Source organism: Siphateles boraxobius, unplaced genomic scaffold, assembly GCF_051911475.1.
Source record: "Siphateles boraxobius isolate OS27281-9 unplaced genomic scaffold, OSU_SipBor_1 57, whole genome shotgun sequence".
Classification (NCBI taxonomy): Eukaryota; Metazoa; Chordata; class Actinopteri; order Cypriniformes; family Leuciscidae; genus Siphateles; species Siphateles boraxobius.
Window position 1 is genome coordinate 1,035,001 of NW_027509183.1, and position 23,434 is coordinate 1,058,434.

General features: G+C 38.6%; 1 protein-coding gene across 2 annotated transcripts in view; it reads left to right on the forward strand.

Annotated features, from left to right (window-relative positions):
- The window catches only part of plat (plasminogen activator, tissue), a 24,563-nt gene extending 11,039 nt beyond the window's left edge, over window positions 1–13,524 (forward strand). For both annotated transcript variants that reach the window (XM_077206905.1, XM_077206906.1), the window contains 10 exons: window positions 124–298; window positions 1,855–1,946; window positions 2,794–2,968; window positions 3,498–3,583; window positions 5,291–5,353; window positions 6,209–6,416; window positions 7,490–7,626; window positions 8,635–8,775; window positions 10,041–10,189; window positions 12,371–13,524. In XM_077206905.1, the coding sequence (XP_077063020.1) occupies window positions 124–298; window positions 1,855–1,946; window positions 2,794–2,968; window positions 3,498–3,583; window positions 5,291–5,353; window positions 6,209–6,416; window positions 7,490–7,626; window positions 8,635–8,775; window positions 10,041–10,189; window positions 12,371–12,532 (1,388 nt within the window). In that variant the 3' untranslated portion in view covers window positions 12,533–13,524. The remainder of the gene's footprint in view (window positions 1–123; window positions 299–1,854; window positions 1,947–2,793; window positions 2,969–3,497; window positions 3,584–5,290; window positions 5,354–6,208; window positions 6,417–7,489; window positions 7,627–8,634; window positions 8,776–10,040; window positions 10,190–12,370) is intronic.
- The last annotated feature ends 9,910 nt before the right edge of the window (window positions 13,525–23,434 follow it).

Genomic DNA, 23,434 nt, shown 5'->3' on the forward strand with positions numbered 1-23,434 from the left:
TTAACTAAATGCTCGTCTTTTATTAGGGTCTTGTAACTTGACAGACAACAGTTTTAAAGTAGTTTGAGCAGATGTTTTTGCTGTAGCTGAATGCTGTCTGCATTTCTTCCTTGCTGTTTTTAGACACAGTTGAGCGATGTTCCAGGGGTCAGGGGTCAGGTTACCGTGGCACCTGGAGCATGAGCACGTCGGGACTGGAGTGTGTTAACTGGAACTCCAGCTCACTCCGAGGAAAGAAATTCACAGCCAGGAGAGTGGAGGCAAACACACTGGGACTGGGAAACCACAACTACTGCAGGTACGCATGCTCTTCATTCATTCATTCATTAAAGGTGCAGTGTGTGATTTTTAGCGGCATCTAGTGGTGAGGTTACGAATTGCAACCAACAAAAGTTACGGTGGCCGACAGGAAAATATGTCATTGTCTGAGACAGCAGAGAGTAGCAGTTCAGCAATGAAGTTTCTTTACAAAGATAAATTAAGAAATTATGTTTACTTAATTATTCAGTAAAACTATATGTTATTGTGAATATTATTGTTACTTGTTCATCATTGTGTCAGTGTTTTATTCGCTGAACTAAGCTTGCTTCCTTGCACGAAGAGCAACATAGTAACGAAACACGTTTGTCCGTTTAGGGCCACCGTAGAAACATGTCGGCGCATTTCAATGTAAGGGAACCCGCGGTGTGTGTAGACAGAAACTGCTCATTCTGAGGTAATACTAATATAACGGTTCATTAAGTAAGGTCTTTATACACCAATGAAAACTTATTTTTCAAGGTAGTGAGGAGACGCGCTCTGTAGCGCTGTGTGTTCGCTGTCGGCTACGCTAGAAGCATTGACCACACAATATGTCGACCAAGCGGGTAATCCATCAGCCGGAAACTGAAGCCTCGCGGGCGCCGCCATTGTAGCAGAGCTTCACCTGCTGTTAGCATTGCATTGACTCCGATTCATTTTGGCGTCACTTTGACAGCGAATAACTTTACATCTGAGGCGTCCAAAGACTTAATTTGTCCATTATTTATTTCTAAATAAACACGACAATGTATAAAAGGCTCCATTTCTTTGTATCTTATGTTATTGCCCCGTAGAAGCCGTTTTTGTTAAAAGCAGGCCAACGATTGCGTCATAACCACGCGACTTTCTGTCGCACAATAGAGACATTACCGTAAAAACAGGAGGAGAAGCTCGCAGGCAATCTTTTACTGTCTATGAGGCAATCAGGGGGACATAGAGGCATAAAGTCAAGGGAGAAGCCCATAGATAGAGAGTCCATAAAAGTAACAGGACAAAATATTTCAGCAACGTTTTTGAGGAATTATTAGGTGATTCAGATTTGTCTTGACACAGCTACTAGAAGATGTACAACTGTCAGAGTGTCGTCAAGCTCAGTTTGAGCCTGTGCAGTCGCTCAGCCATCAGACAGGAAGTGCAATAATCGGCCTTCAGTCTTCTCCATTGAAATCAATGGGGTCGCTGTGTCCATTTATTTTACTGTCTATGATGTCGACCTCCATAGAAGCTCATTTAGCCCGCGGTTATGGAGATATAAATGTCTCATTCTAAGGTAATACAATTATAACGGTTCATTATGCAAGGTCTTTATACACCAATGAAAACATAGTTATGGATCTTATATTGCATTTCTGTCAATAGATCCTCAGAAATATTACACAATGCACCTTTAATGAATGGAGTTATTTGTCATTTATCTTATTGCTCCTCTGTGCAATTTGAAAGTAGATGTCACCATGCTTTTAAATCAAAAACTAAAATCAATGACGTATTGCATTTAGCTGCATTGTGTTTTGGTGAGTCATAATAGTGTTTGGGTTGTGTTTTATTCCTCAGGAATCCAGATGGAGACACTAAACCCTGGTGTTATGTTTATAAAAAGGCTCAGATCTCATGGGAATTCTGCTCTGTTCCGACCTGCGTCATAGGTACACACACACACACACACACACACACACACACACACACACACACACACACACACACACACACACACACACACACACACACACACACACACACACACACACACACACACACACACATTGTTGGTTTATGTGGTTTATGAGGACTCTCCATAGGCGTAATGGTTTTTATACCGTACAAACTATATATTCTATCCCCCTACACTGCCCCTATCCCTAAACCTACCCATCACAGGAGACATGATGCATTTTTAATTTTTTAATAAAACATTGTTTTTTATGTTTTTTAAGCCATTTGATTTATGAGGACTTTTGAAATGTCCTCATAAACCACCCATAAGTTGTAATACCAGTGTAATACACATGTCATTTTACAAATTTGTGTCCTCATAAACCACATAAACCAACTCACACACACACACACACACACACACACACACACACACACACACACACACACACACACACACACACACACACACACACACACACACACACTTCCATACCCATGTAGTGTGTACTAATGTCGTGTGCTGTGTTATTTCAAATTAATATTCAACAATATTATTGATCTACCTGCATTGACACCATTATATGAAACTGAACTGAGCTGGACGATGACATCACTGTTTTCTCCAGAGCATCTATATAAATAAATTTACTAAATTAATAACTTTTTTACAACAAAAATGAACCATCACTGAACTTACTTAAGCTGGACTGTGATGCAATTTTCTTCTAGAAACAAACTTTGTTGCATTATTTTCCTGTTATCTCTGTAAAGCTGCTTTGAAACAATCTGTATTGTAAAAAGCGCTATATAAATAAATGTGCCTTGACTTGACTTTAGACCCCTATCTCGAGTGCGCGCGGGGATCAGGACAGTCCTACAGAGGGACGAAAGCCGTCACACGCAGTGGTCTGAAGTGTCTGCCGTGGGATTCACCCGCAGTGTCTCATAAGATCTACAGCGCGTGGAGATCCGACGCCAGAGAGACGGGCATCGGCAGCCACAACTTCTGCAGGTACGAGGAATTACAAGTTCAATTAAAATAGAAATGCTTCAGCATTAAGAAGTTGTTTTTTTTATTGTTGATTAGGCTAATCGTTCCTATACTACTTGGATGAATTGTTTATTATGATTACTCTTATAAGTAATAAATGTAATTATTTATTTATCGGTGCATTTTATCCAACTGCTGGTATTTTAGGCTTTGTTAATGTTATTTGGATATGTACCATGCTAATTCTATGGTAATTCTATGTACCATGGTAATTCTATCGTAAATACAATGACATAGGAGTCATTTAGAAGCATAGTATTATATATTAAATTGTTTCATGAACTAATTTCACTGTTAGTAAATAAAGTACATAAATAAATATAAATACACAGTATTTGTTTTACGAGAGTTACGTTGGTTTAACCACGTTTGAAGGGTTTCTATGCTCAACAACTCTTCACAACCTTTAAGTGTGGTAAAAACACATCACAGATCAGATCTGCACTCAAACTCTAATGAGTAACTCTAACTCTGGCTGTTTTACACGCAGGAACCCGGACGGTGACCTCGGCCCCTGGTGTCACGTGTATAAAGGCTCTAAGTTGACCTGGGAGCTCTGTGACGTCCCCAAGTGCTGTAAGTCTGCAGTGACTTCTGATCTGTAGTACATTAGACACTTATCTACAGGTCATGACTAACCAATGCGGTTCAATGTTAAGTCTTAAAGGGATAGTTCACCCAAAAATGTAAATTCTGTCAGTAATTACTCTCCCTCATGTTGTTCAACCCCGTAAGACCTTCGTTCATCTTCGGAACACGAATTAAGATATTTTTGATTAAATCTGAGAGCTGGATCACTCCTCCATAGGCTTCTAAGGGATTGAAACTTGCCAGCCTCGAGTGAGTTCACTAGTGTAACAGCGCAGCGCTTCTGTGTTGTACGTCACACGTAGGCTCACTATTGGCCGACGCTGGTCATGTGTGTGACGTACAACACAGAAGCGCTGCGCTGTCACACTAGTGAACTCACTCGAGGCCCACAGAGAAGGAAATCAATAGTTGAAATAAAGTCATTATTTTTTTTATTTTTTTTTGCGCACAAAAAGTATTCTTGTCGCTTGATAAACTTAAGATTGAGCCACTGTAGTCACTTGGACTATTTTAACGATGTCTTTAATAACTTTTCGGGGAACAAGTTTCAATCCCTTAGAAGCCTATGGAGGAGTGATCCAGCTCTCAGATTTAATCAAAAATATCTTAATTCGTGTTTTGAAGATGAACGAAGGTCTTACGGGGTTGAACAACATGAGGGAGAGTAATCACTGACAGAATTTTCATTTTTGGGTGAACTATCCCTTTAAGGCCCATTCACACCAAGAATGATAACAACTAAAAGAGCGTCCAACATCGTTCTGTTTATTCTGCAGTTTTGTCTTCTGTCGCTTTAAATGCTCGAGCTCTTTAAATCAGGATGGATTCTAATTGGCTGTCGATATTTTAATCATTCATCAGCTGGAAGAAATTATTGTGAAAGTGATTCCAAATATATGTTTTTAGTGTGACGGTGTCATTATAGTTCTAGCTATTCTTTTGCGATTTTTAGAACTATATATTTATCATCATAGTTACTGTAATCGTTCTTGGTGTGAACAAAACGTGTGCAGACAGCGATAGGGTTGTGAGATTAATCGAAATAACACCGGAATCGCAATATGGCTTAGTGTGATTAATTAAATTGCAAATGAATTAAATATAAGGGCTGCATGTTTGAGATTTTAGATTTTAGAGTATTTCAGGGTTTTCCAAACGGGGGTTTGCATTTGTATAATTTTGAATATTTTTGTGGACAGAAGTTTGAAACCTGAGGATTTTAAGTGTTTAAATCTCATAAATATTAGTAGTGTAACATGTAGTGTATATAAAATTTATTATAATTATGATTTTTTTATTTTTATTTTACAGGACAATTGCAATATATTTCTGTCTTCATTTTTATAATAATAAACAATATAAATAAAAATGTTACTACTAATAACAACAATAATTATTATCATTCAATTTGTTTGGATTTCTAAAATAAACAGTAATTCTGAGGCACTCAAAAGGAGTATAAGGTTTAAAAAGCCTTTATTTAAACTTGGCTATCCATTAAAAAACATATGCCAACATGTTTCGGCCTCTTTGGCCTTCTTAAGGGTAAATTGTTTGGATTTCTTTCGGAGAATCCTATGTGTATGCAATGAAAGACTTTGAAGTTTGTAATATTTTTGACTACCTGACGTTTCTGTCTGCGAGCGCTGTTCCCTCCCTTGTTTTGTGAACCGTGTTTGTGTTCCTTCACAGCGAGAAAAACTCCGTCGATCACCACACTCGGACCTCGAGCCCCTGCAACCACCAACAATCAAGGTGAGATGGTGAAAGATAACCAAACTAATACAGTTTTATAAAGAAAACCAGTGCTGTTTGCTCATGCAAAAGGGACACTAGGGTGTCAAAACAATGTGAAAACAATCATTTTGTGTGTACAGAACACACTCGCTCCCGAGTTTTATGTTTGTAAGGCTTCTTCACAGAGCGTGCTCTTGAAGTGTTGCCACGTCCACTTTCTTTAAGCGTTTTGGGGATTCTTGTTTTGGGCTTGGCTCATAAAACGATCAAGTCTGTGGGTCACGATATTTTGGTCTTTTCAATTAAATTAAATTCACATTTATTTGTGTAGCGCTTTTCACAAAACACATCATTTCAGAGCAGCTTTACAGAAAATGCATGAGTCCGTATTACAATTTAGAGGGATGTGTTATCAGGAGAAACTAAGTTATGTATTTCAGAAATGTACTTATACAAAATCACAGTTAACTAAAAATGTATTAAACAATTCAATAATTCATGCAAAAAAATGCATTTAAACAATGTAATAATTTAAGGCACAAACAATGAGCTCATTGAAGTAATGAATACTTGTTTGTTAACAAATGATTATGACAGAAAATTGTAGCATTTGAATTTATTTCGTTTTATATTGGGCTTGTTCTTGTTTTTTCCGTAGCAAGATCTGGCAACACGAATGAATGCATTTTTCTTGCGCATACAGAAGAGAAACACGTCTCTGATGCACGTTTAAACATGGCATTAATAACCAGTTGTACAGTAAATGACTGCTCTAGGAGTGTTCAGAACGGGATTAAGTAGTGCTAAAAGACTGAATTGAGCTGCAGGGTGTGTTTTTGTGGCCTAAGAGTTTTCCCACACTTTCCCGCTCAGGTTCCTGCGGTCAGCGCCTCGAAGCTCCTTCAAACTCTCTGCCCATGTTCAGGATTCGTGGCGGTCAGGCCAGTGATATCCGAGAGCAGCCGTGGCAGGCCGCCATCACTGTGTATCTCCCACGTGCTCAATCCTACAACTTTCTGTGTGGAGGCGTCCTCATCGACTCCTGCTGGATCCTCTCCGCTGCTCACTGCTTCCAGCAGAGGTGTGTGTGTGTGTGTGTGTCACTGCTTCCAGCACAGGTGTGTCCCCGCTCAACCTGTATTGTGTGTGTGTGTGTGGCTCGGTTTTACTGCTGTTGAGTGGTTTTCAACTTCAATTTCAACTTTTATTTATTTTTATAGCACATTTAATTGCAACGTTGTTGCCCAAAGTGCTTCAGTTATAACTAAAAAACAATAAAACATACATATATAAAACATTTTCCAAGCCTAGCAAATGAAGGCATGAATACACACTCTTAGACATACACCCTCACACAACTGTATAGTGAGATCAGTGTATAGAGAGAAAGAAAACTTAATAAAAATGACTACAATGTACAGAATATTTTAATTCACCTTCATCATAACCTCACGAATCAAATCATGCTTGCAGTCAGCCGGATGCGTTTCTAATAGAAATGTGCTGATCAGCATCATCGTTTATAACACGTCCATAAACATTTATCTGAATCAGCATTCAAAGTGCAATTTGGAATTATTTAATGCCTTACTGAAACTTTGATCTGAAAAAATGGGTCAGCGGGTCATTAAATAGCCTTTAATTTAGTTTTATCAAAACTGTTTTTTGTTCAGACCAATGCGAAGATAGACCCATATTTTTATGCATGTAATGTTATAAATGTTAACTGGTGGTTAAGAAGCTAATGCACATTCAAAAAATGTGGAATAATAAGGTATCTAGAATATTATATACACTCATATTTTAAAGAAACATATGTAATCATTTAGACTTTTTTTTAATGGTTTAAAGGCTGAAATGTGTGGTTTATATTTTTATGAAAAAGTTTTTTTTAATAAAACTTGTATTATTTGAACTGTAAAGGTGTTTAAATCCTCATTTTTAGTCATTTTATGGTTTAGTATGCTACCATAAACATTGACCTACATCTCCCCCTTTCTTAAAAAAAATGTATTTAAAAGACTTAAATTTGATTTAAAAACCCTGCAGATACACTGTATTTAGCTTTAAAGACATTTCAATATTTTTTCTGAAAACAAGACAATGATTGTGAATATGAATTTTTACATTGTGACTTGTGTGATCTGTGTTCAGGTTTGAGGAGAAGCGTCTTCGGGTGGTTCTGGGTCGAACCTTCAGGCTTCAGAACTCCAGCAGCGAGCAGATCTTTGACGTGGAGAAGTACTGGATCCACGAGCAGTACGACGACGACACGTATGACAACGATATCGGTGAGACTTACACAAACACTCTCATTCTCCTAATGATTATGAAGATCATCATCAGCCCACAGTCAGCTGGTGTCACTGTGACGGGGGAAATTTCAACAGTTATTAGACTGATTTAATAAACCTCATGAGTTTCAGACCCATCAAGTGCTTTTTAGGGTTTCCATCAATTTATTATATTTTTATATATATTTAACTTATTTTATGATTTTTTTTTCTTATTTTATTTATTTTGTTTATACACTACCGTTTGGTAAGATATCTAAAACATTGTTGAAAGAAGTCACCAAGGCTGCATTTATTTAGTCAAAAATACAGAAAAAACTGTAATATTGTGAAATATTATTGCAATTTTAAATAACTGTTTTCTATGTCAAGTCAAGTCAAATATATGTATATAGCGCTTTTCACAATACAGACTGTATCAAAGCTGCCCCACAGTATCAATCAAAACAACTTAACAATGTTTGTTTATTACTGGAAAAAAAGACATCCTAGTTTGGTAGAGCTGATCAATGGTATGATTGGTTAATTAATTTGAATATGTGAATATATAGTAAAGTGAAATTTATATCCTGTGATCAAAGCTGAATTTTCAGCATCATTACTCCAGTCTTCAGTGTCACATGATCCTTCAGAAATCACTATAATATGATGATTTGATGCTCAGGAAACATTTCTGATTATTATCAATGTCGAAAACAGTTCATATGTTTGTGGAAACCGTGATATATTTTATTTTTCAGGATTCTTTAATGAATAGAAAGTTAAAAAAAACAGCATTTATTTGAAATAAAAATATTTATTTATATAATATAAATTATTTTTAATCTAATTCAAAAATGTTTTGGTAATAGTATTTTTTTATTTCTCTGACATGCTTTGCAACAGTAGAATATAAGAAACGGTAGTACATACTATCATATCATGCAACTTTATCATCATTTCAGTATTTATTAGGTTTTAAACAGTTAATTTCAATTGTAAGTGAATTTGACTTTGTGTCTTTAGCTCTGCTCAAGTTGAAGAGCGAGTCCGGCATCTGTGCGATCCACTCTCCTGAAGTTCTGCCGGCATGTTTACTAGAAACTAACTTGGTTTTACCGGATTGGACAGAGTGCGAGATCTCTGGATACGGGAAAGAGGAAGAGTGTAAGATTCATTACCAGCGTTTACAATATCTCACTGCATGAAATATACTTATTAATAATGCATTTTAAATTGGTCTATTTAGACTTCTTGTCCATCAAATAAAATCTCAAATTTTAGTTGAGAAGCAATACTGCACACAATATTACCACTTGTGGTCATAGATTGTGTCTTTAATAAAAGTGTATTTTGTCTTAATTCACTGGCAGATTTAAGTACATTAGAACTATCAATGAAAAATACTAGCATTAATCCTAGTTAATGTTAATTTCAATATATTATTAAAATCAAAAAGTGTATAGTAGTGGCCACAAGGGATGTAAATCTTCATCCTTTATTCAAATGTTATTAAAAATTTGATTGTGTAATCATATTTCGTAGTTGCGCTTGGAGTGGATTATTTTATTTGTGGTAATAATGCAAGGAAACATGCCACGTTGTGGGACATCATTTTTCGCCAGGCTGTCATACAAAGAAATTATGAACATGCAAAAACGAGAGAACCAATGAAATATTAATAACGGATTGTGTTGTAGTCGATGTATGCATTTTCCTTAGGGCTTTATGTTTTTCTATGCATTTTTTTTTTGGCAAGTAATTTTGTCAGATAAAAACCTTAACCAAGTTTAATGTTTAGTTCTTCCCTCACATTTAAAATATTAAAAAATATATCAAATATTTTTTCTTATATTTTGATGGTTTAATCTAACTTGTAGATTCATTAAAAACAAATATCCTCTCCGGACGTCACTTTTGGCCACTACTGTATCTGTTAATATTATTTAATGGACCTGAGCTGACTTGAATGTATTTTCTTAAACTAACGTTAACAAAGATTAATATAAATATGGTAACAAATGTATTGTTCATTGTTTGTTCATGTTAGTTAATGCATTAAAGGGGTCATTACTTTAGAAATCAATTTTTCCTTGATCTTTGGATAAATAAGAGATCATTGTACTATAAAAATATCCTTTAAGTACAATGTACTCCTATATCCTTTAAGTTTCAGAACTCAAAACTTCCTTGTTAGTCAAAAAACAGCAATTGAAACCAAGCTCAGAAAACGACTCATTTCGGATTTTGTCACACTAATACGTCACATATAGTCTTAATACTGTATCTATAGAGCTGCTTCTAAAGGAAATTTATCTTGCTTGAAGGATTTTTAGATATTTTGACTGAAAAATAAGACTTCAGAAGCTTTTTGATGGTCCAAATAACACTGAGTTATTGTATAATAATTGTCCTCTTTCCTTCTCTCTCAGTTTCTCCGTTTTTCTCTGAGAGAATTAAGCGTGGTATGGTGCGGTTGTGGCCGCAGGATCAGTGTGTGCCGGAGAAGCTGTCCGGTCGCCTGGTCACCTCCAACATGCTGTGTGCCGGAGACACGCGCGGCCTGGACGACGCCTGCAAGGTAACGCCACATTCAGCACATGCTAGTTATTAGGGGTGTGCAGTATATATAGTCTACGATAATCTTGTGGTTGTTGTTTTAATGATGTACGATCTGACGTTATGGAGAGTTACGTCCCTCACTTTACAAAAACACACATAGAGAGCTTTAGAGTGCACTTTTTCACTGCGGGATTTACTCTATTAAAATGCATTTAGAATTCCCTCAATATTCAAGATAAGGGCAAAAATACCTGATTTTATATTTATATAATTTAATATAGTTAATCGATATCACACGATGAGTGATTTATTCTCCAAATATCAGCATGATTATAAATGCGATTTTGATTTTACACAACAGTTAAATAAACAAGAAGTTAATATTAAGTGACTTACATTTTAGACACAATATTGCCTGTTTTTGCTCTATTTAGCCAATGAAAATAGTTCCAGACAAAGCCACAGGACTGTTTTGCGTCTCTGAGTTACACACGGCAGTGCTTTGTTGCTTAATGAACGAATCGGTTGAATGAATGATTCAATGACTCACTCATTAAGGCAGCCAAATGCTTCGTTCCTCAGTGATTTGGCTGTTTGAATGAATCAGTTGAATCTCAATGACTCACTCGTTAACAGTAGACGCGTTTCCGTTACAGATTTGCGCAAAACTTTTGCGAAATGACGGCGTTTCCTTTAACCGATGTTATGCGACTAAAACGAAATTTTTTCCTCTCGCGATCAGTCATTCCAATAATCATGGCGACGGATGTTGGTGGGATGTTCATACCATCCACTGCACTGGCCATTATTAATAATCAAATGAACCATATGTGTGTTATCAAGCATTAATGACAAGGAAAGACCCGTATACTGAGAGCGGCACATGTGAGGAGTTTCTGGGTGTTTCTCCCTCATTTCTGCTTCGAGGTCTTGGTTGTGGCATTTCTTTGAGGTTTAGAATCCAGTATTCCTGTAATTATTTTGTCTTTTATGAATTTAATAAAGAACTCTGTCTCGTATTCTGTCCAAACACACCGAGTCATCTACGTCACGTGACCTGTAAATGCGCAAAAACAGTTTCCATTGCAGTTTTACTAAATAATTATTTTTCGAATTGCCTAAAAAACCACCTCATGCGAGCGTAAAAACTTTTCTGCGATATACGGGAGTTTTTGTGAAAATGACGTGTTTCCATTGTGCTTATTTTCAATACGCATATCAATTTGCACAATTTGAAGGGTAATGGAAACGCGGCTAGTGACTTGCTGCCACCTACCGGTCATAATTTCACATTTAAAGTATCTTTTCATTTGTTTAATCATGTCAAATAGCAATATTCAACATTTTATATTTAAAACATCAAAACACTATGCATGCATTTGTAACAGCAGGTTAAATGCATTCATGTCCCTCTGAGCATCATTAAACAGTCTTTGTAAATGCATCTAAATGCCACTTCAGATGCAGCTTCTGTGTTTCCTCTGCATTGCAAAGATGAATTTTGTTGATACTGATTTCATTTGATTGATAACAGCCCTATTCTGTCTCATTGTTATAATTGAATTTATTGATTAAATGTAAGAATTTGACACAAAAGAAGATGCATACATTTAATTAGGTTAAAATGGATTTAATTATGCTTACATTTGATGATGATGCATACATTTAATTAGGTTAAAATGGCTTTAATTATGCTTACATTTGATGATGATGCATACATTTAATTAGGTTAAAATGGCTTTAATTATGCATACATTTGATGATGATGCATACATTTAATTAGGTTAAAATGGCTTTAATTATGCATACATTTGATGATGATGCATACATTTAACTAGGTTAAAATGGCTTTAATTATGCATATATTTGATGATGATGATGCATAAGTTAAAATGGCTTTACATAGTTAAAAATACCCATAAAAGGTACAAATCAATTTAAACTTATTGGAAAAGATAATTTGCGTCACTGCTGCGAACTGACCACCACATAGAATATGAAGAATATCAAAAGCTTTAGGGGACAGCAGTCAAAAACCTGCCAAAGTACCAACACAATAAACACACTCAGCAAAATATGGTCTGATTATCCTTATCGATAAAATCCATGACAATATAGAGATGTCTTTTTTTGTCATCCTAAACGGTGTGTGAAATGTTTGTTCATGTTGATTGATCAGTTTCTCCTGGTCTTTCTTTAGGGAGATTCCGGTGGTCCTCTCGTGTGTCCGAAGAACGGCAGAATGACTCTGATGGGTTTGATCAGCTGGGGAGACGGTTGCGGGAAGAAAGACACACCTGGCGTTTACACACGTGTCGCAAAATACTTAAACTGGATCTCCAGCAAGACGAGAGTCAACTGAGAGCATCATTAGCACAGAATACAGAGACTGTTGGGTACGGGAAATAAGGTGATGGGGAAAACGTCTCCACATTCGCTGACCTTCACATCTACTAGACTCTACATTTGACCTGCTCTCCAGTTGAGTTTGAGGAGGACGGGGGAATGTGACACTGATGCTGCGAGTCTATCGTTCTAGATCATGTTGCACACGGGACAAGAAATCTGAATCTAAAGACACCAAACAATGTGGCCTTAAAATTTGAGCTTCCAAATTGAAACTTCTGCATAAGGATGACATGGAAAATACATGATAAAGACTTGTGGGTGCTAAAGTGCAAACTGATGCATGAGATCCCTTAAAAGTACTTCATATTTTAAAATAATAGATTTAGAGGCACTTTTGCTTTGCTTTTATAGTACAAGTAAGTGATGGCACTTTTGAATGTTACGTGATGCTTCTGCTCTTATAATGATGTTATATCGTTATAATTGTACAGGTTTTTAACACTAAACTTCTGCTGGGTCAGAGAGATGTTTGTTTCATGGTCAGTGTCCAAATAAGTTCATTTGACTGTATTTAATACGACTTCAGGTCTTTGTTAACTGGATGATTGACTGAATTTTTTTTTATCTAACCAGATCTAATATTATCACAGACTTTAGGTGCTGGGACGCGTATTAAGTTAATATTTAACTATTTTATAAACTTTATAGATATGAGCAGCTAGTGCTAAATTATTGTTTGTTTTATGCAGTAAATGCTTGTACATTATTTTTCATTTCCACTTTTTATAAAACATGAATTTGAAACAGTTCTTTGACTTCTGTGTAACAATTATTCATTTGAAATGTGAGGATTTTTTAAGTCACAGAAGTGTTTTGTGAATTCACGCTATAATTGTTTGAATTTGTAAGATTAATTAGTCATACTGAATAATAGGTTAGTGATTTCAGGAATAACTGAGAAACAGTTACAAAATAAAAGTCATTTCCGGAGTCATACAGCAAAAACCTCACGTGCTTGTGTTTTTTTTTCTTAAAATGGACTAATATGTAAGGATTTTCATGCATTAATCGCTTTTTTAATTGCCAATGTGTGAACAGCTTGTAACTCAACTTAAAGGGGTCATCGGATGCCCATTTTCCACAAGTTGGTATGATTTTTTAGGGTCTACATGTAAAGTTTGTAACATACTTTGGTTAAAATTCCTCAATGGTTATGTAAAACAACACCCTTTTTACCTCCTCAAAAACAGCTTTGTTTACAGCGACCCGTTTTGATCAATGTCTCTTTAAATGATAATGAGCAACTGCCCACCCCACCCCTCTCTTCCATGGGGGGTGTTGACTCGACACAAGACAGAGGCCGTTTCTCAATATGCGTTCTTGTCTGTACTTGTGTTCTTGTGGACTTGTGAAACGTCATCAGTCGCTGCCCAAGTACTGTCTCAATACACAAGTTTGCATTTTGGCAAGAACGGTTAAAAATCCCGGAAGTGTTCTTGACACGCCCATTTTACCGAGGATGCATCGGTTGGTAACTTGTGTGAACTTGACGGCAGAAATATCCCAGCATTCATTTCGGCATTCAAGGAAGGAGCGGTGAGCAGAAAGGCAGAACAACAGTAAGTCGTTTTTCTACAATTTCGTATGCTATTTCATCACTAAATTCACTTCTGAGAACATTTGATGCGAGAAATCTACTGTGTTGATTTCAAATATTGCCATTTTTACGAAAATTTATGGTGAATCGAAAATATGCTCAAACATTTTCGGTAGTGAAGAATCTCCATAAGCGCACGCGGGTGTAGCTAGCGAGCCAACCGGCCAGTCATGCTAAAAACCTGGCTGTTATCATCAATAATTCTTGTTATGTTTGGGTACTGTAGACGGCGGTGTGCGGGGGTATTGCGCAATACCAGCAAGAACACATCGCCTCAAACTGTCAGCAGCGTTCTGTGTGCTCGTCACCTTGTAAGTTTATTCTTCCAAGAACAACTAGCAAGAGCGTTCTCCCCAAGAACACAAGTCCGTTCTTTGCATTCTTGGTTTTGAGAAACGGCCAGAGGCTGGATCCCAAATTGCACACTTCGGCCCTGTCCCAATATTCACACTAAGCCCTAAGGTCTTCCTCGAAGTGGACACTTGTTGAAAGTGCACTTAGTGGAGTAAGTGCGCAAGGGCCCGAAGCTGTGAAGAGCAGAATTGGGACAGTTTTGCACACGTCTCTATCTACGTCATTTCTGTATGCAAATAACAAACTTGTCTGCTCATATTATGGCCATGTTAACTTGTATATTATCTGCCCTGAACTTTATAAAATTGAAAGTCAGCTCGTCGGACTCTGACAAAAGAGAGTGAAATCATTGTATCATCATGTATTATGTTATTTATCGCTCATATTCTGATAAAAAACTATTTTCACTTACACTTAAAAAGAAATTTCTTCTTTATTTGTTTGTCGTCTTGCCGGCTTCCTTTTTCTTCAGAGTTTTCCCGCTGCCGACCAGCACCATAGCAACCGCTTTGCTCCCCCATTAATTAGCTGTTAGAAAGGTCACAACACTACAAGGATTCTAGATAGATAGAAAAGTGAGGTCTGACGCGCACTTGAGAAAGGGGTGCATTAAGTGCGCTGATGATCACCCCTGGAGAACAGCATTAGATAATCGGGACACCCTACGGTCTTGCACCCCTTAACGAGAAGTCGTATTTTAGGGGCACAAGGGTGGAAGTGCGGATATTGGGACAGGGCCTTAATGTGGACTTTAATTGCGCGTGCTCGCCAAGTGTATGAGTCCGTAGGGTGTCCCATTCGGCATTTCAGTGCTCAGAAGTGTGCTCGCGAGCGCCACCTTTGTGCCCTCCACACGAGTTACCCAGGGATCATTGCGAAGTTGCGAACGCCCAATCAGATAAATGAAGGGAGGAGTTTCGTGGCTGTTTGACACTTTCGGTGGCATGATGTCATCAAGCCTGTCCCAAAATACACTCTCGCATGCCCTTGTGCACTCGAGGCCAGCGCCCCTTAGGTCTGCACTACATGACGTCCACAAGTGTGAACTCAAAGGAGCTCCACAAGCCCGGAGTGTGCCATTTGGGATCCAGCCATAAAGTGCTGCCTTGATGGACAGTATACAAATGGCTGCGGGTGGAAGAAATATGCTAATACGGGACAGTCCGTCAGTGGTCGTGGGCAGAGCATGAGCAATATGACATAATTTTGCTCAGAAAATCCAAACAGCTTGATTATTGAGAGTGTTTAGGCTTTTTGAGGATTAAAAAAAAGGAGTGAATGGATTTTTTTCTTTGTATGGTGCTTTATGTCCACACACTGCAAAGACACATTTATATGAAAACACTATATAAAAGTGAATTTTGCAAAGTAATTTTAAAAATGAGACCTTCCTGGACTTAGGTTGCATATGAAAGCCCATAGACTGATTTATATGTGAAGGACTCGGGACGTTTTTGCCGAGAAAATCAAAAGGATGTGACAGTTATGCGCTCCCAAGAGCCTCTCTTCCGTTCTGCCACATGAAATTAATCCTTATACAATGTTCAAGATAATGCAGAATGAGCCAATGTGTAGCCTAATGTAATGCCAATTCTTCTCTTTTGTACAGGATGATGAGTTTTTTGTTATATTTTTTAGTTATGTTAGAAAAGATGGAAAGTATAGGTGAGTAAGCTTACCCAATAAATTAAGCTGCCATTAAATTCTTGCAAGTTGCAGTCCGTAACACAGGCGCTCTAGCGCCTTGCGGACGAACATTGTAGCCGGAGCTACTTCTCTGTTTAAATCTATGACGAATCACGCCGATACTGTGCTACTCCGCAGAGGTACGACCCGAACTAGTTTACAATAGTCCCAATATAAACACATATTATAATAATTATAGGTGAACCGTAGTGATTCGGGATAAGACAAAAACATGATTTAGAAAATGGATTCATGATGTACTCGCTTTTGCTATACATTTTTGTAAATTTCGAACACAAAAAAGCTTTATTTATAGCTACTTTACCCTATAAGGCCGGCTGCAGTCCGTAGTCTTTCCTCTTTGCCGCCATCTCTGTTCAAAATCTGCAATTGCGGTTATTCGCGGAATTATCAACTTTGTGCCTCGGCACGATCTATGGGCACGACACAGCGCGGATGAATCCAATGTTTTGAGGATATTGTGCGGCTGTCAGTCGCCGCGCCGGTGTGGATACTGTCATTCATAATCACAGATTCTACTTTTTGGAAGTATGACCAACATAAGAATTTCCAGCCGGAAAACAAGTAAGTAACATTCACTTTTGTTCTTACCAACTAAAGGGAAAAAAAGAATTGCGATAAATCTTAAATCTAACGATCGCCTATATCATATCATGTCAAACCGTTCAAATTATACTTTGTTTTCAAAAAGTCCGAAGTCTTTTGCATTTTACAACGGGTGAATCTTGAGTTGTGACTGGTGATTGTCGTTTGAACCTTTCTGGATCCGTCATCAAATTGATTTAAGTTTATATCAAGTGCTGTGAGAAAAGGCTATAAATCTCATCTAAATCAATCAATTAAAAATCATCCTCACACACAATATAGTCTAGGCTACTAGCCAAGACTACTTCTTTATGTGTACAGATGGCGTATTGAGTAGAGACATGCTCGAATTTCCATCCACCAGTACAAGTGGAATTAAAAACATTATTACAAGCTTACCAACCGTTTTGAATCGAGCTACGGCAAGCAGTTTTGAACACTGGCTGGTTATGCACTTGCTAAATTTATTTTGAATAATTTTTAACCTAAAAAAGTTACGGAATGCTGCTTTAAGAAAAATTAGAACCAGTACTTACTTTTATTTTTTATTTTTTTAATGTTTTATTACTTATTATAACTTTTTAGACCAAAGATATCCTAAAGTTAATAGGTACTATTTTACTTTTTTTTAATTTTATTTTTTATATCTTTCATCTCCTCTGGTAATTTTGACCCGAAAATCATTAACGAAAAAAGAAATAAAAATTGAGTGTTCATTGGACCTGGTCCAAGACCTTAGGACTTTTGTCGCACTGGGACCATGAATACACAATTTTTTTTACTGGATTCAAGGAGTAAATGTGGTTGTTATAAAAAAGTTACAAATGCTTCCCTTGCGGATTGCCCTTAGGAATTAATTGAACACTTTAGCATACATATAAAAACCTAAAAAAAAAAGCTACATTTTCCAAAAACTTTTTTTTATAATGTCTACATGTGTATCTGAATGCATACTGAAGTAAACTGACTTTAGGACCCAGCGGAACAGCTGATTTGCTCAATATAGAGCTATAGGGCAATCTAGTTAGCCTAGAAATCTAGATGCACCCTAGCGGCAGCAAAAATTATTTTGCAACATCTTCATGTGCATCTGGTATGCCAGGCTACAATCTAGTGGCAAGAGTCATGAAATATCATGTTTCATCAATTTTTTTCCACAAGAGGTGAAACAAATTGACCTAATGTGGGATATTTTTAGCTATTTTGAGCTGGTTATTGCATGTATTGGATAGTTATTTTTTAATTTAAGTTGAAAGAATGTGAATGTGTTTAAAATATATTATTGAATCATAAAATCTAGAAATTTAAAGATACATGAAATAAAAAATCTTAAAAATTGCATTAAAATATAGAAAGAACATACAAATGAAATGATATAAGCTTCATAGACAAAGAAAAAAGTATAATTTTAAGGCTTCTTTGGGTCATTTTGACCCCTATGGTAAGGATGAAGTTTAAGAGTGATTGACCACTTTCAGCAGGCACATTCGCTTTATTAGAGACACAAAGTAGTTAAACCTGTAAGACCATCTCTTGTTCCACTTCTGTCTGATCAAAAGAACGACTAGTAAACTTAAGAGACACATCATTCACAGCATTTTATTAACATTATAAGGGCAACATAACCCTGTTTTTATTGTCAAAGAGCTATACTCATAAATATAAATTCACAATAAATGTAAATAATATAAATATAAATTAATTTCTTCAAATAGCTGAAACAGATATCAGATGCAGATTAATATTCATATTTTTATTTTATTTTAAGGATTTATAAATACTCTCCAAAGAGGCACAATCTCCTGTGGTGGATGTCGTGTGTATTGTGGTTGTTTGGTGGGTTTTGTGGCTGGTGTGCATGAACTGGTTTCTGGATCTACTTAACTGCCAATAATCAAATCCAAACAATCAAGTCTTTAAAATATTGTGCAGTATGTCAAACACAATAAATGTCATATTAAACATGTATCTTTCCAAATGTTTTCATGCTAACCAATTATCAAGATAAGCAAACATACAAAGCCAGTTATTTACAATCAATTTCGGTCAATGTGTTAATATATTTTATTACCATGTGAAATCTGATTGGACGATAGAGAGGTACTCATGTCTAATGATGTGTTTGAAAGACGTTATCTCCAAAAACATTTTCACTAGTTCCTTATGAGGTTGAAAATATCTCCAACTGAATAGGTAATAATAGTCTATTAATTTTTGACTTGATGTTATTCCAATGGTGACTACTATTTAAAAAAAAATATTTGTAGGCTAAATATGCATTAGATACTAGTGCTTATTTATTAAACACTAATTAGATAGCCTACCAGTACCTACTTAAGATACTAGTTGTTATTCATTAGGTACTTGTACTTATTAATGAGGCATAGTATTTTTTGTAATTGTTACCATTTCTTATACCAATCACAACTGGTTTTTTACTCGTTATGACTAGTCAGAATGGCCACTGAGTTCAATTTAAAAATCTTACTAGTAAAATAAAAAGTCTGACAAGTAACAGTTGGAATAAGTACTAGTATCTTATTGTCAGGAATCAATCAGATTCATTCCCATCCACCACTCAAATGTCACTCTCCCCGGAATATTAACCAGTCACACCTGTTCACAATCAGTCACCTCGTTACCCAGCCCTATAAAACACTCACGCACACCCCAGTCATTGTCAAGCCTCCAACAGGAGAAGACCGTTACCCACGATTTCCCGAAGTTTCCAAGTCTGCCAATGAAGATTCATCACGTAACTATACTCACCCCTGAATATACTCACCTTTGTCTCCCTGTCTTGCTGTCTCCAGTATTCCAGTCTGGTTCCCTGTTTCCCGAGTCCTGCCATTTGAATCCAAGTGCTCCACGTGTCCACCGAGATCTCCCTGTTCCTCCCTGGATCTGAAACAGAAAAGTATTCGTATCACTGGACATTGTCTACCCACGTCCAACTCTCTGAAGAAGGGTCTGCTCACCTGGGATCCTCTGCACGACGTGATCATCAACGCACCTGCACATGAACTTTGTCTCTGCACATATATCACTGTAAATAAACTCACGTTTGCTTTCACTTACCTCCGCCTCTGTGCCTGTATCCTGACAGAAGGCTTGACCAAAACAGAAAAGTGAAACAGCGTGATGGAAGCTACCCGCCATGGTGATAACCCTGTACAGTCTACAGCCGCTGTTCAAAATTCCGGTCAGTCTACGCTCAGCACTTCCGCAGACTCCACTTCTTCGATGATATGCTTCGCTAACCAAGCATCACGTCCAGCGCCATTCTCCGGACGGGCGGAGGATTGCAACGGGTTCCTGCTTCAGTGTTCGCTCGCTCTGGAACAGCAAAATCAGTTATATCCCACAGAAAGATCGAAAATCGCTTTTATCATCCAACAGTTATCCGGGGCTGCTTTGAGATGGGCTGAAACCATGTGGTTACAGGAGTCCACTACAACCTCATCGTTACAAGGGTTTGTAGACCATTTTAAAGAAGTTTTCGGACGACCAGTTGATGATTCTTCCACCAGTGACAAACTACTGCAACTATACCAAGGTCGAAGATCGGTTTCTGAGTATTCGTTGGAATTTCGCACTTTAGCCTCTGCAAGTGGGTGGAACGAGAAGGCGCTCATTTCTGTTTACCGACGTGGTCTGAATCCTGCTCTCCGTCTGCAAATGGCGATATATGATGACAGTCTGGGTGTTGAAAAATGTATCCAACAAGCTCTCCGTGTGCATCAACGATCTCAGGGCTGTTATCTAGAAAATCGCCGACCCACTAGTAATTCTCAGTGTCCCACGGAAGCTCCGCCCGAAGCAGATGGAGAAAAGATGCAATTGGATACTTACCGACTGTCCCCAGCGGAACGTGCCCGGCGCCGTGAACTCAGGTTATGTTTGTATTGTGGAATGGGAGGACACTTTCGTCAGTCATGTCCGACTCGACCCCCCAGAATGCTTGTGAGTTCTGTCTTTACGGCCGATTCGGTATCAGCCCCACTAACTATTTCAGTGATCTTAAAATCCACGACTTTCCATGTTTCTGCCACAGCCATAGTGGACTCCGGGTCGGCAGGAAACTTCATTTCCGGACGGCTCTGCCAAAAACTCCAGCTCGAGAAATCAGCCACCGCCAGACCATACTCCATTCATGCAGTGACGGGTGAAACCATAAATAAGGGGTATGTCACAGCTCAGATTAAACCCATCATCCTGGGTGTCGAAAATACACATCACGAACTTTTTGAACCTTTCATAATAGAGAACAGTCAGACTGATCTAATTCTGGGTCGCCCATGGCTTATTCGACATCAACCCAATATCAACTGGTCATCTGGTAAGATCCTGAACTGGGGGTGTAAGTGTGCATCCAGAACTGCCGAGTTGGCGACCACATCCATCGTTGATGCACCTAACATTGTCCCAGTAAACTCAACCTCCATCGAAAGCCCCACTGAGAGTCTGTCCGTTTCCATACCTACCTGTTATTCCTCGTTTGCAGATGTGTTCAATCCTGTCGAGGCTGCTAAATTACCCCCTCATCGAGCTTGGGATTGTGCGATCGACCTTGTTCCAGGAGAACCCATTCCTAAGGGACGAATCTACTCCCTGTCTATTCCCGAACAGAAAGCCATGCAACAGTACATTGAAGAGGCTCTGAAACAGGGGTATATCCGTTCCTCCACGTCACCTGCTGCTGCCAGCTTTTTCTTTGTTCCTAAGAAGGATGGCGGACTACGTCCTTGTATCGACTATCGAACCCTGAACAGAATAACCGTGAAGTTCAGCTATCCACTACCGTTGGTTCCTTCCTCACTGGAGCAATTGCGTGAGGCCAAGATGTTCACTAAACTGGACTTGAGGAGCGCATATAACCTCATCCGAATTCGAGAAGGCGACGAATGGAAAACCGCGTTCATCACCCCTGCTGGCCACTACGAATATTTGGTTATGCCGTATGGACTGGTCAACGCTCCTTCCATCTTTCAAAGCTTTATGGACGAGGTATTCCGAGATTATCTGAACCGATTCGTAATAATCTACATCGATGACATTTTAATCTATTCCAAGGATCCAGTGGAACACCAACGACACGTCTCCTTAGTCCTCCAACGGCTACGTGAGTTCTCTTTGTTCCTAAAAGCAGAAAAATGCTCATTTCACCAAACTTCAGTCGAATTCCTAGGCTATCAACTCAGTGAAAGAGGAGTACAGATGGACGATCGCAAGACCAAGGCGATCACTTCCTGGCCAACCCCACAGACGGTAAAAGAATTGCAAAGATTCCTTGGCTTTGCCAACTTTTATCGGAGGTTCGTTCACCAGTACAGCCTGCTAACAGCTCCTCTAACGTCACTCCTAAAGGGAAAGCCAAAAACGCTGCTCTGGACTGAGGAAGCCGACCACGCATTCCAGTCTTTGAAAACCGCCTTCACCACTGCCCCTCTACTCCGACATCCTAATCCCGAAGAGATGTTCATCGTAGAAGTCGATGCCTCCACCACTGGAGTAGGAGCAGTGTTGTCTCAGTATTCCAATTTGTCACCCAAACCTATGCCATGTGCGTTCTTCTCCCACAAGTTATCTCCCGCCGAAGTAAACTATGATATCGGCAATCGGGAACTCCTGGCGGTAAAACTTGCGCTTGAAGAATGGCGACACTGGTTGGAGGGCGCCAAACACCCGTTCCTGGTTCTCACCGACCATAAGAACCTCCAGTATCTGAAAGAAGCAAAACGACTCAATCCACGCCAGGCTAGATGGGCGCTTTTCTTCACTCGATTTCACTTCCAGATCTCCTATCGTCCAGGCTCCAAGAACGTCCGAGCGGATGCTCTGTCTCGTCTCCATGCTCCTGAAACTCACCATGAAGAACCCGAGAACATCTTGCCAGAGAAAATCTTTGTCAATCCCATTCAGTGGGACTTAAACGAACAACTGATGGAATTGTCTCGAAACCAACCCAGTCCTACGGAATGCCCAGCTGGGAAAATCTACGTACCCGATGAATTCCGTATATCACTTATCTCCTCAGCGCACTCCTCCGTTGGTACGGGTCACCCAGGAGTCACCAAAACCTGCTCCACTCTCCAAAACTGCTACTGGTGGCCCAACATGCTCCGAGACGTCAAATCATTCATCCAGGGGTGCATCCTATGTGCAATGAACAAAAACCCTCGTCATTTGCCCGCAGGAAAACTCATGCCTCTACCCGTTCCCCAAAGACCCTGGTCGCATATTGGGGTGGATTTTGTGACTGATCTTCCACCCTCCGAAGAGAACACCTGCATCCTGGTGGCCGTCGACCGCTTTTCGAAAGCGTGTAAGCTGATTCCCCTGAGAAACTTACCCACAGCATTTGCAACCGCAGAACTTTTAATGGAACATGTCTTCCGGAATTTCGGCCTCCCAGAGGACATTGTATCAGATAGGGGGCCTCAATTCATTTCAAAAGTTTGGCGAGCCTTCTTTGTACTCATGAATGTCACCGTAAGTCTCACTCAGGGTATCACCCACAGGCTAATGGTCAGGCAGAACGAAAAATCCAGGACGTCAGCCGTTTCCTCTGAACTTTCTGCCATGCCAATCAGCACCTCTGGAGTCGTTACC